Raw genomic sequence first — 23,310 nt, 5'->3', positions numbered from 1 at the left:
GCCTGCCTGGGAAGAAAGAGCAGCCACAGAAGGTGTCGGTGACACTCTGATCTGCCCCATGTTCCCAGCAAGTTCCTGAGGAATGTTCTCCTGGACTTGGAGCATTTCCTGTGCTTGGGTCCCTTTTCCTGGAGGATGCTAGGCCCTCTCTTCTTCCTTGCTTCCTTCCTGGCAGTCCACTGGCCCAGCAATACTCTGGTGCTTTATTTGAGCATTCTTTTGAGTGTCTTTCTTTGCAATTCCATGTCACTTTTTGCTCTAGTAAGTTTTGAAGCAACTGAAAAAGTCACAAGCCCTTGAGAGAAAGGATGAGGCTCAGAGCTTCCCTTCTGGGCACACGGGTCCATGTTGAAATGAAGCTGGGATCACCTCAGGCTCAGCAAGCAAATGGTCCTCACATATAGCCTTGGGAACTGCTCCGTTAAACTTAAGTTGTCTGTTGGTCATGTTAAAACAAAATGGTGAGGGATCAAAGGAGTTGGAATTACATCTTCTCCTGGACTGAACACCTGGATGCAGGTAGCAAGCACAGAGTTGCTTGGCTACTCTGCTCTTTGGAGTTCTTGAACAGCTTCTGTCTGTCCTGAAGTTTCAACAGGTGTGGCTGCTATACCCGAGATTATGTGGCCTGAAATAGAGCCCCAGCTGTCACATTCCTGTTCCAAGGAGGGTGGAGAATTGGGGGTGGGGAACCTATTTCCTTGGGATATTCCCAGAAGCTGTAAGATGTCTGGCACTTTGACCCACTCTCTTCCCTTTCTCCATTTGTTTAGTCACAGGGCTACAGTGACCAGTAGGGGGAGGCTTGGAAATGCCATGTTCATTTGAGTGGCCAAGTGCCAGGATGTATATTCTGCTGCTGTAATAAAAGAGGAAACTGGCTGTTTGGAGTATCCCTCAGATGATGCAATCTCACCAACCAGATACTAGCATACGCATAACTCAGACAGGTTTCTACCTCAGCCTCTTCTGAGGAGTGCATTTTGGGAGAACAGGCTGTGTGTCTAGGAAACCTAAGGGAGGACAACTAGGAGAGGCTATTCAGAGAACCAAGGGCAGGCAACAAACAGCACCACCTCCACAGTTGTCCCTGGGTGCCCAGGGACAGGACTGAACCCTTCTGAGCACCAGGAAAAATGAGTGTATCAGATACTCAACCACACATGCACAAGAGACTTGACAGGGCCCTTACTAAACTTGGAGCTCATCAGTGTAGACAGTCGGTGAGCCCCATTGTTCAATAAGAGGCAAAGTGACTGAAGGAGACAACTGATACTCAACTGCAACACACACACACACACACACACACACACACGTGTGTGTGTGTGTGTGTGTGTGTGTGTGTGTGTGTGTGTGAGAGAGAGAGAGAGAGAGAGAGAGAGAGAGAGAGAGACTCAAAGGTCCAAGCATATATGTTCTTGCAAAGTATTTTATCAATTTTTTTTGTAAGTGAACCATGTAAAAGACAAGAAATAGAGTGACTTTCACATGAAAGATATCAATAAAACAAAGATTTATCTGGTAAAAACAGCTGCTCCCTCACTTATTGTAGGTTTTCACATGCTGATTGGGATTAAGACATCTTTACTAACAGATCTGCTTTGATTATGACATTCACTTCCATGATGACCTGTGATTTTATTAATATCATAGATGTTTACAAAATTGAACTAATGCTACTTTTGATAGAATGAAAACGTGAAGGATGATGGTCTTTCAGTGGAACCAAGCGATGAGGACCTCGCAAAAATACGTCTCAGTCAAAGTTCTGACGGGTCTCTCAAGCAGAGGACAGAAACAGGGTAATTAAATCGGTGATTCATGGAAACAGGTTTAAATCTGTGGGGAAAACTGAGTGACAGATGAGTGTGTAGTTCACATGTTACCTCAAAAACACTTGAAGTCAAACTGAAAGCAGAGCTATGAATTCATGTTTCTCCCCAGGACTGTCTTTCAAAAGGGTAGTGGCTTCCTGAGATGACTTTTTATATCTATGCATATGAAGCATTTATTTTCCTTCCATGCATTCTGAAGAGTGGCTGTTGAAAATGCCCTTCAGTTCAGTCACACACCCCATAGGATGTGTGGGTTTTCTGAACTGCTTTGTGATGAGAAGTTCTCATAATATGTCTTCTGTGTGCTAAAGATACAACTATGCTGTGGCCCTACAACTGCTGGGCTTGAGTGATGGGACCGAGCCTGACCAGAATCCTGTCCTGACGAGAGGGGCCTACTTGTCCTTCCTGTGTCTGCGCCACCTCCACATCCGGGAGCTACAGGTGCAGGCATGATGGCACAGCTGGTGTCTGATTGTCTAGAGTGGGGGCATTCCTACCTTTAATAGCAGTGCTTTCACTCCTGGATCTTTTGTGTGTGACATCAGTTCCTTCCAGGGATGGTGCCCTTCACAGTGGGGCCGCCCCCGTGAAGTCCCCATCGGGTCTGCTCCGTATGGTAGGGCAAAGCACATGGCAGCGTCTGACTTTGGTCTTCCTCTGTTCCAGCGCATCTGTCTAGGAGTTCTTAACTACTTCAGATCCGTTGAGCGAACTTTGACAATTAACACTTCAGGCCTTACCTTGGTTTCAGGGAAACTGGTCCCCACCGTGGGAGATAATTCTTGGATAAATATGGCAAAAGGAGGCCTGGGCACCTCGCAAGGCCTGGGAGATCACCACTATGTCCACAGGACACCTGCTGAGCACAAGGTGAGTTACTTGGCTGAATTTCAATGCCCTGATTAGCGTGTCTTCCAACTGCATTTCGTTAGCAATACAATCACTTAACATAGTGAAGTAACAGGTGGGGAGTCATGGTAAGCAATATAGACCTGATTGAGAATAACCATTTAGGAGTGGGGGCTGAGGGACGGGGACCAACAGACAAGAGAGGGCAATGAGGGGTGTGTAAAAATGTACCCATATAGAAGTCACAGTCAAACCCATTATTGGCACAATTAATGTATGTTAATAAAATATAGTGAAAGAGGAAGTGGTGACCAGAGCTGATCCTGTGACTATAATCAGAATTTGAATGTGGAAAGCCGAGCAGGAGGAACTTGCGTTTCAGTCTCTTGAGCTGTGAGTGCAGTGAGACCCTGTCTCAGACCTAAGCTAGTGAACAAACATCCATAACAGTGACCATTTGAGATCATGAAGCAGCCAGAGAGCGGAAGGACTCTGGAGCCCACCTCAGGAAGGGAAGAGTCAACCATTGGGTAATTGGTTTCATGTGAACAGATGGGAGAAGTCCTTTCCTCTCCTGGCCTGAGTCTCACGTTCTCATAAAATCCTTACAAGACTCTGACAATGTGTCATGCACCATTTTGTTTTCAAACATTCCAAAACAATACTAGATGAAGCAAACGTGTTGGTGCATGACTGTAATCCTAGCACTCTGAGGTCCAGGTAGAAATATCTGGAGTTCAAGGTCACCTTCAGTTACATGGCTGGGGGCCAGACCTGACTACATGAGACTTTCTAACTCCTGTTTCCCAAAAGATTCTATATTAAGCCAGGCATGGTGTTTCATGCACACCTGTAGTATAAGTACTCCAGAGATGAGGCCCAGGAATTATGAGTGTGAGCCCATGCTGAGTTACATAGTGGGACCATCTCAAAAAAGAAGAATTGAAAGGTCAGCAAGATGGCTCATTGGGTAAAGGTACTTGCCTTGAGGCATTATGCCCTGAATATAATCTCTAGGATCAACATGGTGGAAGGAAAAAGTGACTCCTGTAACTTGACCTCTGACCTCCATACTTGTGATGTGTAAATGTGTATTTACACACTCACTGTGGTATGAGCACCCAAGCACATAATACAATAAATATCTTGAAAATAAATTAAAAATTTTAAGGAGAATGGAATTAGATTGACAAATATAAAAAATAAACTGATTTAGCTTCAGACAAACCATATTCTGCACTGTGGCCCATGACAGCCTGCTGCATCTGTAAGACAGGGGAGTTTTCTTAACTGCTGCTTTCCATGTAGAGTCTAGAAAGCTTTCTCCGGGTGGCAGAAGAATAATGACAGCAATTTATGTATTTACAATTTCCTAGTATCTACTTAAACCATGTGAAGAAACGCGTGAAATTAATTTTAATTTGACCATGTAACCCCATGTACAAGATACATTATTCTCACATGTTATCAATATAAAAAAGGTCAATGGTGAGATAAGGCGCATACTTTCATCTGAGTCTTTAGAATCTAGTGCATATCACCTACAGGAGGCGTGTTGGCTTGAGGCTGCCATATTGGACAGTGCAGCTCTGGATCTCGGGGAGTATTTTATTTTCCTCACCCAGTCGTGTAGACTCTTCCACTCAAAGTCCAGGACAGCATTCTCCTTCCCCCTCCTACTCCCTTGCCACACTCAGACTCGGCTCTGATCACCTCACTCCTTACTCCTTTGAGCTCAGTCCTAGGCCTGCCCGCTTGGCTTACTCCTTCACACACTTGTGGAGGAGGCACCAGACTCTTCAAACAAACACCTGTGCAACACAAGCACATCTTTCTCTCTCCTCTATTGATCCTACCACAGCTATATGATAGATACTATAGTCGGATTTTTCTTTGCGCCATTGGCTCACAAATAATGACACACTTACTGATTGTGAAAGCTTAGGCTTGTTCCTAACTACCTCTTATAACTTAAATTAACCCATTTATATTAATCTATGTCCTATCACTTGGCATTACCTCTATTCCATCTTGCACGTTTTGCTTCTTCTCTGTGTCTCCTGGAGTCTCCCCTGCACCTTGATTCTTCCTCCTCTTTCTCTCTCTCTCTGGAAGTCTCGCCTATACCCCTGCCTAGATATTGGCCATTTAGCTTTTTAGTACACCAATCACAGCAATCAATATACCTTCACAAACATCCCACAAGATACTATGCTAATAGAGTTTTAAAAGTTGCCCTTACCAAAAGGCCCTCTCCTACTTTGTTTGTTCTAAGTTGGAGTGAAGAATAAAAATAAAGGAGGAGAGACAAGATGTCTTAGTTAGGGTTTCTTTTGCTGTGAAGAGACACCATGACCATGGCAACTCTTACAAAGGAAAAACATTTCATTGGGGTGGCTTACATTTTCAGAGGTTTAGTCCATTCTCCTTATGGTGGGACATGGTGCCATGCAGGCAGATACGGTGCTGGAGGAGGAACTGAGAGGTCTACATCTTGACCCACAGGCAACTGGAAGTGAACTGAGACACTGGGTGTGGCTTGAGCATTTACGACACCTCTAAGCCCACCCCCACAGTGACACACTTCCTTCCACAAGGTCACACCTACTCCAACAAAGCCACACCTCCTAATAGTGCCACTCCCTATAAGCTTATGGGGGCCAACAATATTCAAACTACCACAGGAGACAAAAACCATCCTCCCCCACTAACTGTAGGACCATCTTGCGGCTTTGCAGTATGCCATTTCTATTCTCTCGTAATGATAGGCATCACACTGAAAACACTCCCAGCTGCTAGTGCTTTCGTGTGAGAACACCAGGCAGTACCTTCTGCCAGGCCTTTAATAGAACCAAATATTTACATTAGGAATCTAGCCCTGGGGAGTGGGCGCAGATGCCAGCCTGCTGTGTTGATCTCAGCAAGCCCAGGAATTAAGCTGTTGGGACAAGACAAGCTAGTTTACTGGATATGGGTGATGCTCCTAAGATGAAGGCTTCCTCCCCAGCATAGTCCTTTGGCCCATTTTGATCCCACAAGGAAAGCCTTGGGCTAATATTAATGACTGTGTATTCAACAATAGTGCCAGCAAAAGAAGTCATCTATGGCCTCTCACAGCACCTTTTCATTCTAAGTGCCTACTTAACATGGCGGGGTAGGAGCTTCTGCTGAGAGATAGCAGGCTTTTCTTTTACTGCCCCTTGTCTGTGGCTCCTCAGTCATGGGAGCATGATGGCCCATGGTGTGCTGTGACTTGGTGTGTTGGCAGCAGAAGGCTTTTCAGAGGAAGTGGTGGGAGGTGAGGCCTCTCATCAGAGTGAGCCAGACCACTAGGAGCTTAGCTCTCCTTAGATGTGGGACCAGTTCCAAAGGTAGTGGGAAATGGAGGATTTTAAAGAGGGGAACATCTCTCTCTTTGCTTTATAAGTTTCTCAAGGTCTTTGCCCAAATGTGAGCATGTTACTACTTTGCTGAAAGTCCCTGATGAGCTTCCTATTCTCTATGCCCAGGCTTCTTGGTGACATTTCCAAGGCTGAGCATATTCTGTCCCCCATTTCCCTCTGTTACCTTTAGAATCTCCACAAGGTGGGGCTTGATCCCCCTCTGACTAGGAGCCCAGGTCTCTGGGCTCCTCCGCCACTCTCCCACTCTCTCCTTGGCAAATGTGTCATCTGAGTCAAGTCCTTTCCAAAAATCTCTATGGGAAGCCCTTCTTTGTATCTCTGTGTAGAACGAGGGCTTCATCTCATGGCTCATCAGCTTGTCATAGGATCCAGCACACAGCCATGCCCGACTGTTGGCTTATCTGTTCCTGTAGGCTGTGAGCCAGTCCTTCCTTCCTGCCTCCCACAAGTGTGCTGACTAATAACTGTATTAGGCTCTATTCTAGGCACGGGGGTATAGTGGTACTCAAAACTGGCACAAATTCCTGCCATAAGGGAACTTACCACACAGCAAGAGACATGAACTATATAATGTGTATCAAATATATGGTGATTTGGCACTGAACTTTCCCTAGACTTCCTAGTTCTTGCAGTTGAGTGGGGCTATGACTGGCTTTGGGCTGTGAGCAGAAATGCCATGTGTCAGTCCTGAGCACTTAGTAGCTGGTCCGCACGCTCTGGCTGTCTTCTGCCTCAGCCAGTAGAAGGCGAAGGTCACATGGCAACATGGAATCATCCACATCCTTGGTTGCAGCTACGGGGCTACAGCCTAAGGAGCTCACTGGTCCTGCAATGGCTCTCTCTCAGTGGAGAGTTAACTTCCAGCCACACGCTCTAGAGCCATGGGGTAACGTAGCCTTTGTGGATTACTGAAGATTGTGATGGTGCCCTGGAGAAAAGTTAAGAAAGGAGAACCTAGAGTGCGGGAGTGAGACAGTGGGCGCTCCTGGTGAATGTGGGGTGAGACAGTGGACGCTCCTGGTGAGTGTGGGGTAAGACAGTGCACACTCCTGGTGAGTGTGGGGTGACACGTGCACACTCCTGGTGAGGAGGTGAAGGAGAGAGCCTTATGAAAGTGGCACCCTGGGACTGACCCATGACCTGTGATTCTCCTGTCTCCACCTCTGGCGTGGCTGGGTTTACAGGTGTGTGCCACTTAGACAGTTCTTGCCCTACAGATGATTATGCTAAGCTCTATCTTCTCCCCTCAGTGGCAGCTTCCAGTTCCTTCCTTTAGTAATGATACCACTTGTTGGACAAGAACCCAGTCTAACCCAGTAGGGCGATCTCTTAACTTCGATTATGTATGTAAAGACCCTGTTTCCAAATAAAGTCTTGTTCAAAGATTTCCTGGTGTCCGTGAATTTGGGGTACATTACCCAAGAGTAAATCACTAAGACACGAGATTGCTAACGCATTTTGGAGAAACTTATAGAACTAAATATTAACTGATTTTGTGTGTGTGTCAGAGGACAACTTTCAGGAGTTCTTGTCTTCCATCTTGCTTCAAGGCAGTCTCTCTTGTTTTTGCAGCTTACTTGGGCTAGCTGGCCTGTGAGCTTCCAGGCAACTCTGTCTCTGTTCTCATCTCTAGATAGGAGAGCTGGGATTACACATGTGTGCTATTGCACCTGGCTTTATTACAAGAGTTCTGGGATTACAGACGTGTGTTATTACATCTGTCTTACATGTGTTCTGGGATTGTAGATGTATACTAATGCATCTGGCTTTCTTATATGAGTTCTGGAGATCAAACTCAAGCCTTCAGGCTTCCTGGTTAGTTGTTACCCATTGAGCCTTTCCAGCCCAGAACTCACAGAATTAAAAAAAAAAAGTTTGTAACAGCTAATGTTTATTAATGCAATTTGCCTCGCCTAGGTGGTGTCGTATTCCATACAATTATGTATGTAGTGTAGAACGGTGAGTGGGCAGTGGACGATCAAAACTGACACACTTCAGCAGGAACCCAAGGCAGTCATTCGGATAAAGTCCTTGCTAGAGGCCAGAAATGCCAGAAGATAGTTTTGGTTCCTGTTTGTTTCCTTCTAAATGTCACCTCCACCTAAAGACTAGAAGTGAGTGACAGAAACTGAGAAGAGGTACCCGGGCACCTGGCTGGGCCAACTGGACCAGCTCCTCCTCTCCCTCCCTGTATTTCTGCCTTAAGTCTTTAAGAAGCCAGACCAGCATCTTGATGGTAGGCTGTTTCCTGGGACCTGCCCTGTCTATGGAAGCGCTGCTCCCTCTCCCTTTTAAGCTGCCCCCCACCCTGTGGGTCTGTAATAAGTTTCCCACTAAAATTCTGTGGTCAATGAATCTCATTGTTAGAATTCCTAAGACAAGACCTGGAAAACCACTGGCTCAGAGTGGCTTTGGTGGCTGTAGTTTTTTTTCAGGTTTTGGTGGACTCAGCTGGGAATGGGGACATCCGAGAAAAGTTCCATCATTCTCAAAGACACCCCATTATTCCCATATCATGATGTCCTATCCTTCCCATTTTGCTAATGACTAAGAGCAGCTGTGTGGTTCAGTCAAGGTAAGATCCTTGCAGGCCTCTGTCCCAGCCTCTGACTTCAAAGGCCACCGAGATCCTGGACTACTGAGTGCCCTCTTCCAGTTGCTCTAGAATTAACTAGAAAAACAAATTATTTTATGTGCCTCAGGAGCAACCTCTCCCCACCAACATTCTGTGTGTGTGTGTGTGTGTGTGTGTGTGTGTGTGTGTGTGTGTGTGTGTGTTTTAGAAACAAGTTCAGGGCACAAACAAAGAGACCACTACTCCAATTAAAGTGCCTTAGCAAGGCAGGACTTCACCTTTGTCCAGAAGGTTGTGCTATTCATAAAAGGAGAAAAGCAAGCACGTGTAGATGGCAAATTCACTCGGTTTTCACTCTAATGCAGCTGACTGTCTTTTCTCCCTTAGCTGGGGACCAAACTCATCGTCTTTCATGAAGGGAAGGGGAAAGGGGTCTGTCACTCAAGTCTTAAGTTGTAAGAATGAAGCAGGCCTTTGTGTAAACCAAAATCTTACCAGGTGGGAGGATTAGAGCATTTGCACAAAGGTCTTACAAAGTGGGAGATATAAAAGTGTTTGAATTCTTTGTGGTAAACAAAAGTTTCACAGTGTTTGACAGGAGCCTACTATATAGTTCAGCTCTTGGTTTGTGGCTGTGTCCCAGCTGTCCGCTGTGTGGGAGGAGAAACCCACTGCCTGGGCCATTTGGACTGACAAAATATAACTCTCCCTTTTCCAGTAACTTTGGGGTTTGCCCTTCTTTTCCCAGGTCCATGGCGTGCAATTCCTGGAGTTCTCGGAAGTTGAAAATCAGGATGACTTTCATAGCACACAAGCTGGCTGTGTCCACACCCAGGACCAGCTCGGCCTGTATGTCATGTATGACTACGCCCTGCAGGATCTGAAGGAGCTGGAGTCAGAGCTGCTGCTTATTGCCAGCCATTACATTGAGAAAGAGAAAAGTAAGGAGGCTGGGGACAAAGTTCAATGGCATTCGGTTGGTGTGCACAAGGCTCTTGTAGATCCCCAGCACTGAAAACAAAAACACACAAACCAGTGACCAAACAATACTATTTAAAACTTGAGTAAGCATACACTACATCTTACCCACGTGTGAGCACATGTGGGGCTCAGTTCTCCCTTGTGATAGAGCTGTACTCTTTAAGTGATCCCTTGTAATTCTTGCTGTCATTAGAGTGCATGTTGCCTAGTTCTACATCACCCACTGGGTAGAAGGAATATGGTACAGGACCCTGGGGAGAGCAAAGGAAACAAGTGCGATGAACAATGTTTCTCCTGAGCCAACTGATGCTGAGGAGACTGCATTAAGGAGCAGAGACATCACTGGATTCCTAACAGGAAACCATGGGCGTGCCAGGGGATCTGGCTAAGAGAATGCCAGACAAGCCCCAGAATGAGGACTCATGACGGGCTAATGAAGCAACCCACAATCCCTGCTCTTGCTTCTTTTTAGCACCATCGCCCAAACTTCCAATTTTAAAAGTGGCTAAGGCTACTTCTCAGTAGCGTTTTCTATTGCATTTGGGAAGAGCTAAGAATGTCTAGACCCACTGCAGCACAGCAGGGAGAGTTTAGATGGTGTTTATGTTGTGTCATAATTTGTGGAGACTGTGACAGGTGATAATTCATCTTCATCCTCTTAGAAAATGCTTCTCCAAGAATGTTTGACAACTGACTTTCAAGTAGTTAATTTAATATGACGTTGAACATGTTAGCATATGCAGTCATTGCTACAACTGTGAGTATCTGAACCAGGCTCTGAACACTTTAGAACATTTCATTTTAGCTCTTAGCTTTTCTTTTCACTGGTTACACAACTTTTGTCCATATTGATTGATCATCCCATGTAACTATTTCTGTCTGATGAGAATTTAATGCAGTTGAAACACATTTAACCACAAGGACATCTTTCACTGAAGTTGGCCAGTAGGGCTCTAGTTACCCATTGTGAAGTGCTTTCCCAGCTGCTGCCTGAGACGACCCTCACCAGAGCCTGGCTCTTGCTTAACACCCATCACCGACTCAATGATTCTTCAGCTCACCCGTCAGTACCATCAGTACCTGGGTGTTTCTTACCTTCCAGTATTTTCTCCTGAAGCAGGCCACTTACAAATTGGAGGTATAATCACGTTGGCAGTGACACTAACACTAATCCAATAGAAAATATTTCTGCCAAATGGTGATGATGATTAAGTGATTGGAGGAGGCAATTGATATAATTAAGGCATGTCTTAGAAGGCGCTCTGGAAATTTGGACATAGCTAACATTAATGGAAATAATAGGCTTGGGGAGATGGCTTGGTCAGCACAAGTGCCTGCCTTGCAGTCATGAGGACCCAAGTCTACCCCCTCACACACACACAACCCCGAAGCTGGCATGGTTGCAAGCTCTGTGAAACCTGTTCTGGGAGGTAGAACCAGGAGGATTGCTAGGCTGGATGACCAGTCAGCTTATCCTACATGAGAGAACCCAAAACACATCCCCCCAAAAGTGGAGGCTCTGGGGAACACACTGTAGGTTGGCCTCTTGATCTTTGGTGTGCACTAAAACACACACACACACACACACACACACACACACACACACACACACACACACACACACGAGACAGAGAGAGAGAGAGAGAGAGAGAGAGAGAGAGAGAGAGAGAACATTTATCTGAGTTGTTAAGCAACAGAGGCGAGTTTTTGATAAAGGAGAAATGTATGTTCTGCCTTTAATTCTGTAAATTCAGGGACAAATTAGCATAGAATTCCTGTCAACTGGTTTTATTTCTAAGCAGACTTCAAAGGGGTAGGATGTAGTTTAGTTGGTCCACTGCTTGCCAGGGATACAGAAAGCCCTGGGCTTTACCCCCAGCATTGAATGGGCATGGCAGGCATGTCTGTGACCTCAGGACTCAACTTGTTCAGTAGATAGGAGGGTCAGAAGTTAACCCTCAGCTCCACGAGACTGACTCACAATAACTAAACATTACTGAGCTGGGGTGTTGGTGCACACTTGTAATTCTGGCCCCCAGGAGGCAGAAGTGGGTGGAGCTTCAGGTCTGGTCTACAAAACAAGTTCTAGGCCAGCAAGGGTGGCACAGTGAGGCCCTGTATCCAAAAGGAAAAAACAAAACAAAACAAAACAAAACAAAAAACCAGGAATTGCTAAAATTAGTCTTTAAATTTAGAAAGTAAAAACTGTTTGATTTGGAAGTCAGCAAATCTGGTCTTGGCAGGTGGCTCCTCAATTGACTTTGGGGAGTCCCAGTCGATGCCCACTGGCTCAGATCTGCTCCTGAGGTGGAGCTGATAGCCTCCATGTTCCTCAGAGAAGGAGCATCTGAGAAGGCCTGTCTCTAACCATTCCCCTTGCTTCTTCCCAGGTCACAGAGAGGATGGCAAGTCTGAGAACAGACAGCGCTGGGGCTGGGCCCATGCCAATGTGGACAGATTTGCTGTGCTGTATGACCTGTGGACCTGGGAAGCCAATCTTCTAGAGAGCAAACGCCAGGTATGACTTCTGGAAGGCAAACTGTCTCTAAAAGGTCTGTCTGCAAACTGCAGTGGTATACACCTGAGATCACAGTGCCCAGGAGGCTGAGGCAAAGTCTAAAGCCAGCCTGGACTATAGATGAGTTCCAGGTCAGTTGGTTGCATAACAAAACTGTCTCAAACAAAAAATAAACAAAACTAAACATCTGCTTGCACCAAGACAGGCTTTTTGTTTGTTGTTTGTTCTTGTTAACCTGAGACTTTTAGGGATGCTCTCAAGAAAGCAATAATTAAAGCTTTAATTAGTTAATTTAAATTTATTGTTCACACAATTTGAACACTGTGTGTGTATGTGTATTTGCATGTGTGAATCACTGAAGACTGACTCCAAGGCCTTGTTCACTATATGCAAGTCATTTACAACTGAGCTATAACCTAACTTCTCTTTTTCCTTTTTCTTTTTAATTTTAGAGTTTTTTAGATTTATTTTATTTTGTATGTATGTTTTGCCTGCATGTATGTATGCCTGGTGCCCTTAGAGACCAATAGAGGGCATCAGATCCCGTGGAACTGGAGTTATGGCTGTGAGCCACCATGTGGGAACTGAGAATCGAACTTGGGTCTCTGCAAGAGCAACAAGTGCTCTGAACTGTAGAGTCATCTCTCCTGACTCCTGGTTTGTAACGATAACTCTTTCTGCCAGCTGCCTGGGTTCTGCTGCCACTTTAGGGCCCCAAATAACACACAGAGTCTTATGTTAGTTACAATGCTTCTGGCCAATGACTAGGATTTCTCATATGCTAGCTCTGTCTTAAGTATTAACCATACCCATTAATCTATATATTTTATAAAGACTTATCGAGGATGCCAGCAGCATTTGTCCTCTCTTCTCAGGATTACATGGTGACTTTCCTCTTTACTACATTTCCCAGAATCCTCCTTGACTCCTAGCCCCACCTATCTTGCTTCTCTGTTGGCCAACAGTGCTTTATTTATCAACCAATAAAACAAATATATACACAGAAGGACTTCCCCATCACTTGTTTTTACTTTTTATTATGAGACATATCTCACTAGGTTGCCCAGGCTGGCCTTAAAGTAACTCTGTAGCCCAGGCTGGCCTCGAATGTGTAGTCCTCCTTTATTAGCTTCCTAAGGAGCAGTGCTACCAGGCCCCGTTAAATTTTATTTTCCTTGTGGTTCTTTATCACAGAAAATAAACTATGAAGGATGCTACTTTATCTTGCAGGCATATTTGTTAGAGGCTCTGAGATTCAGGCTCTTCTTAGCATGTGCACGCTAGTAGTAAGAAAAGGTGGTTTGCGCTCATAATGCAGTCGCAGAGATGAACCTAAACAGAGGCAAAGTGACTGACCAATCCCAGCTGCCACATTATCGTGGGTGTAAAGCAGGGAAGCAGGGAGTGCTGAGCTCAGTACTCAGGAAGCAGGGAGTGATGAGCAAAGCGGTAGAAGGCTGGCTGCAAAGCAAGGATTGCAACCTGCTAACTTACCAAGCACATACATCGTCAGGGGTTCACATCTTTGTAAGAAATGTGACTTGCAGGTGTTGTTTTGTTGTTGTTTTAACTCTTTTTGGCTCTGGGTCTTTGGAGGCCCACCACCCAGCTCCCAAATAATCACATGGAGGCTTATTCTTTCTTATGAATGCCTGGCCTTAGCTTGGCTTATTTCCAGCCAGCTTTTCTTAACTTAATTGTGCCCTCTACCTTTTGCCTCTGAACTTTCATCTTTCTTGATTCTGTATACCTTTCTTTACTTCTCACTCTGTGGCTTACTGTGCAGCTGGGTGGCTGGCTGCTGATGTCCTCTTCTCCTTTTCTCGCTCCTAGCTCTCTTCCCAGATTTCTCCTCCTATTTATTCTCTCTGCCTAGCAGCTCTGCCTAATCCTCTTTATCAAACCAATCAGGTGTTTTAGACAGGCAAAGTAACACAGCTTCACCGTGTTAAACAAACGCAAGATAAAAGAATTCAACACGTCTTTGCATCATTAAACAAATGTTCCACAGCATAAACAAATATAACACATCTTCAGCTAATAGTCCATAACACCAATCTTCATTATTTAGCCCTTCCAATCATCATCTATCAATAGGAGAGGTTACAAAGGCTTAATTTTGTTTTTTCAATTACGTGTGTGGAGTTATGTATACCTGAGTGCAGGCATCTGTGAAGGCCTGTGGTGAAGGCCTAAGAGCCACCTGACATGGGTACTGGGAACTGAACTCAAGTCCATGAACAGCAAGCACCTTTACCTACCCAGTCCAGTCAGCTCTTGTATCTCTAGTCCCATACTATTTTTGTTATTGTTTGTTTTTGTTTTTTTACTCGAAATTAAAATTTTACCTTGCTACATGCTGTTTTGGAGATCTATACATACATACAAGATGACTCCCATCTTTAAGACACTTAGAATCTAAGGAAGGTGTTAGGATCTTGCCTGTACAAGGTTGTCACAAAGGTAGATCCTTCATCCTGAAAGTTCAAGGGCTTCTGTGACAGCTGTGGGCACATGCCTTACTGTTTAAAAGGCCTCTGGGTGGGGGCTCTGGGATAGACACTTATGTATAAGGCTGATGTTTAGCAGGGCAGTGGTGGCGCACACCTTTAATGTCAGCACTCGAGAGGCAGAGGCAGGTGGATCTCTGAGTTCCAGGACAACCATGGCTACACAGAGAAACCCTGTCTCAAAAAACAAACAAACAAAATATCTATATTTTAGCATCATAAAAATTAAAATACATTTCTACAAATCACAGAAAAGGAGAAATTCATGGTCTATAAAGGTTTATCCAGTCTCTAAGCAAAGCATTTGTGTAACTGGGGCACATTCAAGAGCTGGGGGACATCAGTGGAAAGAGATTTGTCTTGTTTGGGGACTGTGAAAGTTGAGAAAATATCATTAAGTTTTCCAAGAGGAACAGACACTTAATCTCACCACTAAAAGATTCATAAGATGTCTGGCAGAAAAAGACTCTTTTGTTGTTTTTGTTTTATTGAGACAGGGACCTTCTTGTAGCCCTGGCTATCCTGGATCTTACTCTGTAGACAAGGCTGGCCTAGAACTCAGAGAGGGCTACCACCACCCATTGAGGATGGATTGAATAAGAAACTCCAAGAGAAGAGGTAACCTCCAGTGCTGATCTGGAGAGTTAGAAGGGACCTGCTAATAAGGATGTGGCCATGAGAGCCGGAAATAGGGGCTGATGCTGTCACTCTGAAGGGGACATGCTAGGAGTTAAGGCTGGATATGGATTTTGGAGTGAGAGAGTAAAAAGGGATTTGAAAGGGCTTCCAAGGGGTCAGGAAGGAAGGTAATAACTGAAGCAGAGTACAAGAGGGGTCAGGGCATCATTTAAGAGGATGAAGTGTGGGCACAGGCACACACCATTGAGAGGAACCAGATCTGAAGGTTTTAGATCCGAAGACAGTAAGTAGATACGGGCTGAGCCTTGACTGTAGATCCAGAGCCATGGGAAAGGTTGGAGTCTGAATGGGCCCTGGTGACACCTATTTTTGTGGGGCAGGGTGTGGAACGGAAGGAGTAGCCAAAGAGACTGAAGCCAGACAAGAAAGAAAGAGTTTTGTGAGAGTCAACAGGAAAGAGTCGATGGGTGCCCTCTGAGCAGAGCACAGTAAAATGTTGAGGAAGATGATCCCCCAAAGTCCCTCCTGGCTCAGGTGGCCAGTGGCAGCTGTGCAGGGCTCTATCAGAGGTGCGTGTGTGTGGGAGGGGGAGAACCAGACCACCACAGCTGTGATGTGGTCTGAAAACCAGGAAGTGGAAGTGGTTTCTTTGAACTGTTTTTGTAGCAGAATAGATGGTTAATGATTTTATTTGTCCTTTGGTCAGTTACTCATGGAGAGGTATGTAGGCCACTGGTCTTTTGGAAACAACAGTCTCAGCTAAGAAGGTGCAAGTGTCAGACTTTGGAAGACAGTTCTCTCCACAGATAACCTTGATCAACTTGCTGTAGCTGACTGTATTAAATAAATGGAAACAAAGCAAATTCAATACTCCAGGCACAAACTTTAAGTGTTAGCATTCGTGTGTGTGTGTGTGTGTGTGTGTGTGTGTGTGTGTGTGTGTGTGTATGCATGAGAGAGTGTTCCAGGGTATATGAAACTATTTTAATTGAAAACAATCACTGTAAATATTCCCCTCCATTCTACCCTGAGAATAAGTTCCCTATAGAAACTGAGATTTCTTGGCCAAAATAGTAAATTATGCTCTTCCGAGTCAGAAATTCTAGCCAAAGAGCCCATCTTAAACGGCTGAGCCAAATTTCCATCTGAGGTACTGTTGATCCCTGACCCCTGCACTGACTGCTCTGCCAAGTCTCCTCGTCTGTTTTCAATTGCTAAATATATTGGTGTCACCACTTAAGAAAATTCTGGGACATATTAGGTTCTTTTGAGTCCTTAAAATACCCACTGTATGTATGAAGACTCATAAAGTTGGAGCTGATGTCAACTTAAGTGGCTTGGGGGACAAGAGAAGCCAGAGAGTTGGTGTGGCACTCCTAGGTCAGGCTGTCCTATCTCCTACCTTTCCCCACGGTCACCAGACAGGTTCTATGATGATTTGAATTCATGTACGAAGCACTAAAATGATTTTAATGTATTACCCATGTGACAAAGGGGGGAAATTGTGTGGCAATTTGTGTCTAGTATTGTCTTTCTGTGTAACAATTTGGTGTGACCTAAAGCACTTTGAAAGTTACCACAAATCTTAGATCTTAAAAATAAGATAAACTCAGTAAAGATAATCTCACAAATAAGATAAGCCCAGGGAGGCTTGATGTTATTAATTTTGTCTGTTTTCTTGTTTTCTCCAGTGTTTCCCTGCCACCCTCCCTGAGTGCTACATATCACTTTGTTGAAACCTGGCCCTTAACACACAGAGGTGACATTTGACAAGTTAGGAAGACTTCTCAGGCAAATACCAGCCTGGAGTTTAAATGGAAATGGGTCAGTTAGCAAATAGATAACAAATAGAACCCGGGAAGCAGAAAGATCATGCCCTACCCTCGCTAGGAAGGAATTCATAATAAAATTATGCAGTGACTCACCTTCTCTCAGCTGAACCTAAAGATTGAAAAGACATTGTTTAAGTTACATTTCCTTTCTCAACACGTAAAATGTTTCAATATTTGGGACATACTTTCCTTAAAGGAGTATTTGTTTTATCTGAAATTCAAAGTTGGATGGATGTTCTATATTCTCACTTATTTTGGGAGAGCAGGGCTGCAGTTGAGGCTCAGCAGGCATGCCACAGCTCACATCAGACAAGTCAGATGACAATTTAGGGGACTGTGCTCTTGCCTTCTCTCATGTGAGTTGTGGGGATTGAACTCAGGTCCTCAGACTTGGTAGCAGGTGCCCTACTTGCTGAGTCATCTTGCCTGCCTAGACATCCTATGTTCTTATTTACTGACTCTGGAATCTATCATAAATAGAGAACATTTAATTTAGCATGGTCCTCTGTAACCTGGTTTCCCCAGATTGGGATTGCCAGAAAGGACTTTCTCCTTAGCCAACTTTCCTTGTCAAATAACCAACAATTGGGCTCTTTGTCCTAAAACAGGTCAAGAACTTTAAATACCATAAACCAGCTCCCAGGATTGCCCTGCCCCAGCCAAAAGGGTTCACTTTGGGCCAGAATGAATTAAGGAAGTAAATGTTTCTTCCCTAATCTTTCCCTTGGGATGGCTGAGTGACACTCTCAGCCTGGCTACTTATTCCTCCTTCACTTCTTCATCCTCTGTTACATAACAATTGGCTGTTAGTCTAGAGTGGATCTTGGGTGATGAAATCAGGTCATGGAGACCACCAGTGCTCTTCGTTTTCTGTGGGGTGAACTTAGGGCCAAAGGGGATGCCCATCTTTCTTCACTCCTGGCCCCATGCTGTGAAGCGTGAGTTTCTAAGCCCTGATACACCTTCCATGGTAGCCCCAGCTTCTGGAACCTCTTGGTGTTTCCCTGCTCATACTGAAGCTGGATTTGGTACCTTTCTCAAACAGGCATCTTCGAAGTTTAAGCACCATGTTAATCACTTTTCCTGGCACTGTGATGAAATGCCTACAAGAAGCAACTTCATGGAGGAGGGATTTCTTTGGGCTCCCACATTTGAGCCTATATAATTCATCTTGATTTGGAAGGCATGGAGGCCAGCAGCTCCATGGCAACAGGAGGGAGAGTGTTACTGGGGATCCTTCCCTCCTCACACCTCAACACAGCAGGAAGTGGAGGTGGGACAGGAAGTCACACTGGGTTGCAGATTTTAAGGCCTGTACCACAAGACCCACTCGGTCCCCCTTTCAGAGCTTCAACAACTTCTCAAAACTGGGCCACCTGCTGGAGACCAAATGTTCAGACATCTGAGCCCATGGGGGATATTTTCCATGCAAAGCACCACTGGTGCTAACCGAAGAATCCCATTTCATCCTCCATGAGCCTTGACAACAGGCAGGCAGGTGTGAACATCTCTCCATGGATGACAAGTGATTCCTAGTGCCTGTGCACTCTCGAGTGTTTAACAGTCTTGTGTAGAAGAGGAAAAAAAAACCTTTCTCCTCTGCACTCAGCAAGTCCATGCCTGGGCTTTGGAAATTAATCTGACCAAAGACAGTGCTGACCATGTGGAGGTCTTCAGAGGACAGGGGACTTGAAGACGCAGGATTCTAGCAAGAGTAATACATTGTAGAGAGGCTAAGGATAGAGGGAGGCCTCCAGGAATGGCAAACACTTGGAGTGTTGTCTTAATGGAGTTTATAACTGTTGTAGAGCAATGTTACCGACGGCACAGCATCCTTTTGTTTGTAAAGAGCAGGGGAAGACAGAACAAAAGTAGATGGCCAAGCATCTAGTCCTGGCTTCACAGCACGAGCTCCAGATCTGGTCCTCTGTCCTCTTTATCTGGTGGGTTTACTAACTGAACCGACTCTAACTGTATTTGCCAGTATCGGAACCACTAGCTACTCAGAGGGTTGAGGGGGGTCTGACTTGTTTTAAGACCCCAGGGCTTGTCAAAGTCCAGGGTGGAGCTTCTATCTTGTTTGCTGGCACCAGAGCTGCCTCTGCTGTTTCCTGACCGTAAACTTATTTCCAGCTTCTTGACAGTTACCTTGAAGCCTACCAGCACACGCTGGACCCTGAGGAGGGGTTCACTTTAGCACAAGCGATGACTGACATTATTCACCGGCGCCCCAAGTTCGATCTCGGCCACTCGTATTTCACTAAGGCCTACCAAGATGACTGTGCCTGCCTGAGGCTTCACCGGCAGCTAGTGAGGAGCGTCCTCAGCCACCTCGTGAGTAGGGAGGGCTTCAGTGGCTCCATCTGACAACAGGTGGAGATGTAAGCCAGAAACTAAAGCAACATTGTTTCATTGCAGTCCCCTACCTGGGCTTTCTAGGGGGAATGTTTATTGTAAGCTCATTTGTACTTCTGAGTTCTAAGCAAGGGAGGTTTCTAACCTCAACTACAGTTGATCATCTACAAGGAACTGAGGATATCATCTATAGAATTATCTATAGAATTATCTTCTATAAAAGGACAAGTGGTACATCTTTCCAAGGCACTGGCATATAAAATTGTTTTTTTTTCTCTATCTCTCTCCCATAGAGAGATGATTTTGTTTGGGGTTTTGTTTGCTTGCTTTGGTTTTGGCTTTTGAGACAGGGTCTCACACAGTAGCCTAGGCATGCCTCGAACTTCTGGCAATCCTGTTTTAGTACTGTGATTATAGATATGCAGCACCACACCCAGCCTTTGCTTTTCATATTTTATTTTATTTTATTTTTGAGACAAGCTGCTACACTGTAGGCCTGGCTGGTTGGGAACACTCTGCATAGACCAGGCTGGCCTCGAACTCACAGAGATCTGCCTCCTGGGACTGAAGGCATGAGCCACTGGACCCAGTCTTCTTTTGCTTTTTCAAGTGGGCTGGCTTTCCTTTCTTTGGCTGACCTTTGACTGAAAGACCGGAACGGTCCATTGTAAACAAGTCTTCAAAACCATGTCTGGGTGAAAACTAGTGAGGTGACAGAGACTCAAGGGGGTTTTTCCTCTCATCAAGGCTCAGGGCTCAGGTCCTGGGGATGCTATTCTTTTTAGCTTGAGCAGCAGCGGGAATATGTCCGGAGGCTCTGGCGAGGAGATCATCCCGAGGCTCACAAGACATTCGGACTTCCCCCGAACATAATTTGCAAGCAGTTTGTTTCCATCAACAACAGCTGGTAAGTTGATGTTGTCTTTTAGGCATTTCACATTTATCACTTGTAGAGTGATTACGGATGCAGCACTGGATCAAAGTACTAAGCTTTAAAGCAACGTTCGAGGGTCCATGGGTCTGTGGGTGCGTGGGCACGCGGTGCGTGGGTATGTGGGTACATGGTTATGTGGGTATGTGAGCACATGGGAACGTGGGCACATGAGTACATGGGTGCGTGGGCACGTGGGTACGAAGGTGCGTGGGCACGTGGGTACAAAGGTGCGTGGGTACGTGGGTACGTGGGTACACGGGTGGGTGGGTACGTGGTGCATGGGTGCCTGGGTATGTAGGTACGTGGGTACGTGGGTACATGAGTATGTGGGTACGTGGGCACATGGGTACAAAGGTGCGTGGGTACATGGGCACGAGGGTACGAAGGTGCGTGGGTATGTGGGTACATGGATGCATGGGTACATGGGTGCGTGGGTACATGGGTGCGTGGGTACGTGGTGCATAGGTATGTGGGTTCGTGGTTATGTGGGTATGTGGGCACGTGGGAACGTGGGCACATGGGTACATGGGTGCGTGGGCACGTGGGTACGAAGGTGCGTGGGTACGTGGGTACACGGGTGGGTGGGTACGTGGTGCATGGGTGCCTGGCTATGTAGGTACGTGGGTACATGAGTATGTGGGTACATGGCACATGGGTAAAAAGGTGCGTGGGTACATGGGCACGTGGGTACGAAGGTGCGTGGGCACGAGGGTACGAAGGTGCGTGGGTACATGGATGCATGGGTATATGGGTGCGTGGGTACATGGGTGCGTGGGTACGTGGTGCATGGGTATGTGGGTACGAGGCTTGCAACCAGCTGTGTGCACATCTTTCAATGGAAAGAATCTGCTGTTCAGGAAATAGGTTTTGGCAGACCAGGCTAAGGCTAGATTGGATACAAAAAGCTGTCAGAGTCGGTGCGATTTGCTCGGTGAAAGCTTGTTCCCAGGGTTTGAGCTCTATGCTTTAAGATCTAGGAGTAAAGCAACAGGTCGTTTACATAGATTTGGATGGAAATATCTGTACTCTTCAGTTTTAAGGTAGGAAGACCATTGACTTGCTCTGTATCCTTTATTTCCAAAACCATAATTCACAGACACGTTTTTGTTTTTGTTTTTGTTTTTGTTTTTGTTTTTTCGAGACAGTGTTTCTCTGTGTAGCTTTGGAACCTGTCCTGGCACTCGCTCTGGAGACCAGACTGGCCTTGAACTCTCAGAGATCCACCTGCCCCTGCCTCCCAAGTGCTGGGATTAAAGGCCTGCGCCACCAACGCCCATTTCTGAGATCCTCATCTAATCTAAAAGAAAATATCATTATAATACATTCAAAAGAGTCCAGCAGTGTGTGGAGAACTCAAAACTTGTCGTTGTTTATAATTAACATATGGTGAGATGAAAGGAAAAGCCAGGTGAAAAATAGATGCTAAGAATCATGGAAATTGGATCTCTGTGAGTTCAAGGTCAGCCTGGTCTACAAAGTGAGTTCTAGGACAGCCAGAGCTGTTCTACAGAGAAACCCTGTCTTGAAACACAACAACAAAATCATAGAAATTATTTATTCTTTCCTTATTTCATATTTTTTTGTTAAGCTATCCTGTTTTCTGGTGGTAATTGAAATGTTGACAATTTTGTTATAGTCATTTCCTTACTGGATGATTGGAAATATGTCAGTTTCTTTCTACTTTACGGGCTTGGGTTAAAGCAAGGAGCATGTTGGATTAGCTGGTCAATGCTCCCCAGTCCTTAGAAGGTTCTGGACCTGTAGTAGCTGTGTTATTGGTCTTTAAAAATATAGTCAGGTAGCTTTCCCCCCAAAGATATCTTTGTTCTTTGTTGTATAAAATAAAATCATCATTTCTTCTCTTCTTTAAGCCCAGCCTCAGAAAATGTCCATCTGTTGGAGCTCCACCCTTCCCTTGGCCTGGTTGGGCTCATCCCCAAAGCCCTGGAGCACCTGTTTCGTGAGGCTCGCCACTCCCACAAGCCTTCATCACCCAGTGGGCTCGCCCAGCTGGAACAACGTCTCTTGCAGCTTGCCCTGGACCTGTGGCTCACCCCAGCCAAACCTGAGGCCTGGTACAGCGCACAGCTCCAGAGAGATGTAGGTGCTTTCTGCCAGGACATTTGGGTCCTTGGCAAAGAACATTTCCTTCCAGATGGTTCTGCTTAGCTGCATTTTGCTATTTGGTGCTATTCCCCTCTCTTTGGCCAGAGAAAGAGCACAGTCACAAACCTTGCCAATATTTTTATATGAATTTTGTTTTGGACAAAGCTTCCTGCTAGAATATAAGGATGTCAGTATAATTAAAATTAAGTGGAAGATTACATAGGTATATGTATCGGGGAGAAGATGGAGGTACACTGGACAGCCATAGTGCCATAGTGGTCAGTGGCTGGGGCTGTGCCTGATGACTTAGGTAGTGTCCGTACTGGTATTTCAGTCCTTTTCTTTTTCGGTTTGGCTTTGAAGGCTGAGTTGGGGCTTCCAAATTAATCTTGTTCTACAGCTACTCATGATATGATAGAGGTGATTTCAAGGGTATATCAGCTACTAAGACATCTGCTCTTTGGGTCACCATGGTGCCCTCTCCTCTCCTGTCCAAACAAAAATCACCTTTTAAAAAACAGATTTGTTTTTAAAATTTTTATTAGTGTGTGTGTGTGTGTGTGTGTGTGTGTGTGTGTGTGTGTGTATGCGTGCGCGCGCTCGCAAGCACGTCTGTGTGTGTGAGAGAGAGAGAGAATTTAGGCTATGTGTTGTTAGGTGCCATGGAAGCCAGAAGAAGATGTTGTACCCCTAAAGCTGCAGTTACAAGAAACTGTGAGATGCCCAGTGTGGGTGCTGGGAACCCCTGAGCTATCTTTCCAGCTTTAAA

General features: G+C 45.4%; 1 protein-coding gene across 1 annotated transcript in view; it reads left to right on the top strand.

Moving 5' to 3' along the window:
- Ccdc162p overlaps window positions 1-23,310 on the top strand; it is a 145,398-nt gene that overhangs the window by 33,767 nt on the left and 88,321 nt on the right. The window contains exons 11-18 of the mRNA XM_035440365.1: window positions 1,690-1,802; window positions 2,147-2,279; window positions 2,505-2,708; window positions 9,415-9,607; window positions 12,038-12,165; window positions 19,280-19,480; window positions 20,287-20,408; window positions 22,307-22,535. Of these exons, the coding sequence (XP_035296256.1) occupies window positions 1,690-1,802; window positions 2,147-2,279; window positions 2,505-2,708; window positions 9,415-9,607; window positions 12,038-12,165; window positions 19,280-19,480; window positions 20,287-20,408; window positions 22,307-22,535 (1,323 nt within the window). The remainder of the gene's footprint in view (window positions 1-1,689; window positions 1,803-2,146; window positions 2,280-2,504; window positions 2,709-9,414; window positions 9,608-12,037; window positions 12,166-19,279; window positions 19,481-20,286; window positions 20,409-22,306; window positions 22,536-23,310) is intronic.

Source organism: Cricetulus griseus, chromosome 2 (assembly GCF_003668045.3).
Source record: "Cricetulus griseus strain 17A/GY chromosome 2, alternate assembly CriGri-PICRH-1.0, whole genome shotgun sequence".
Classification (NCBI taxonomy): domain Eukaryota; kingdom Metazoa; phylum Chordata; class Mammalia; order Rodentia; family Cricetidae; genus Cricetulus; species Cricetulus griseus.
Note: the sequence above shows the minus strand (reverse complement) of the source record. Positions and strands in the feature narration are given on the sequence as shown.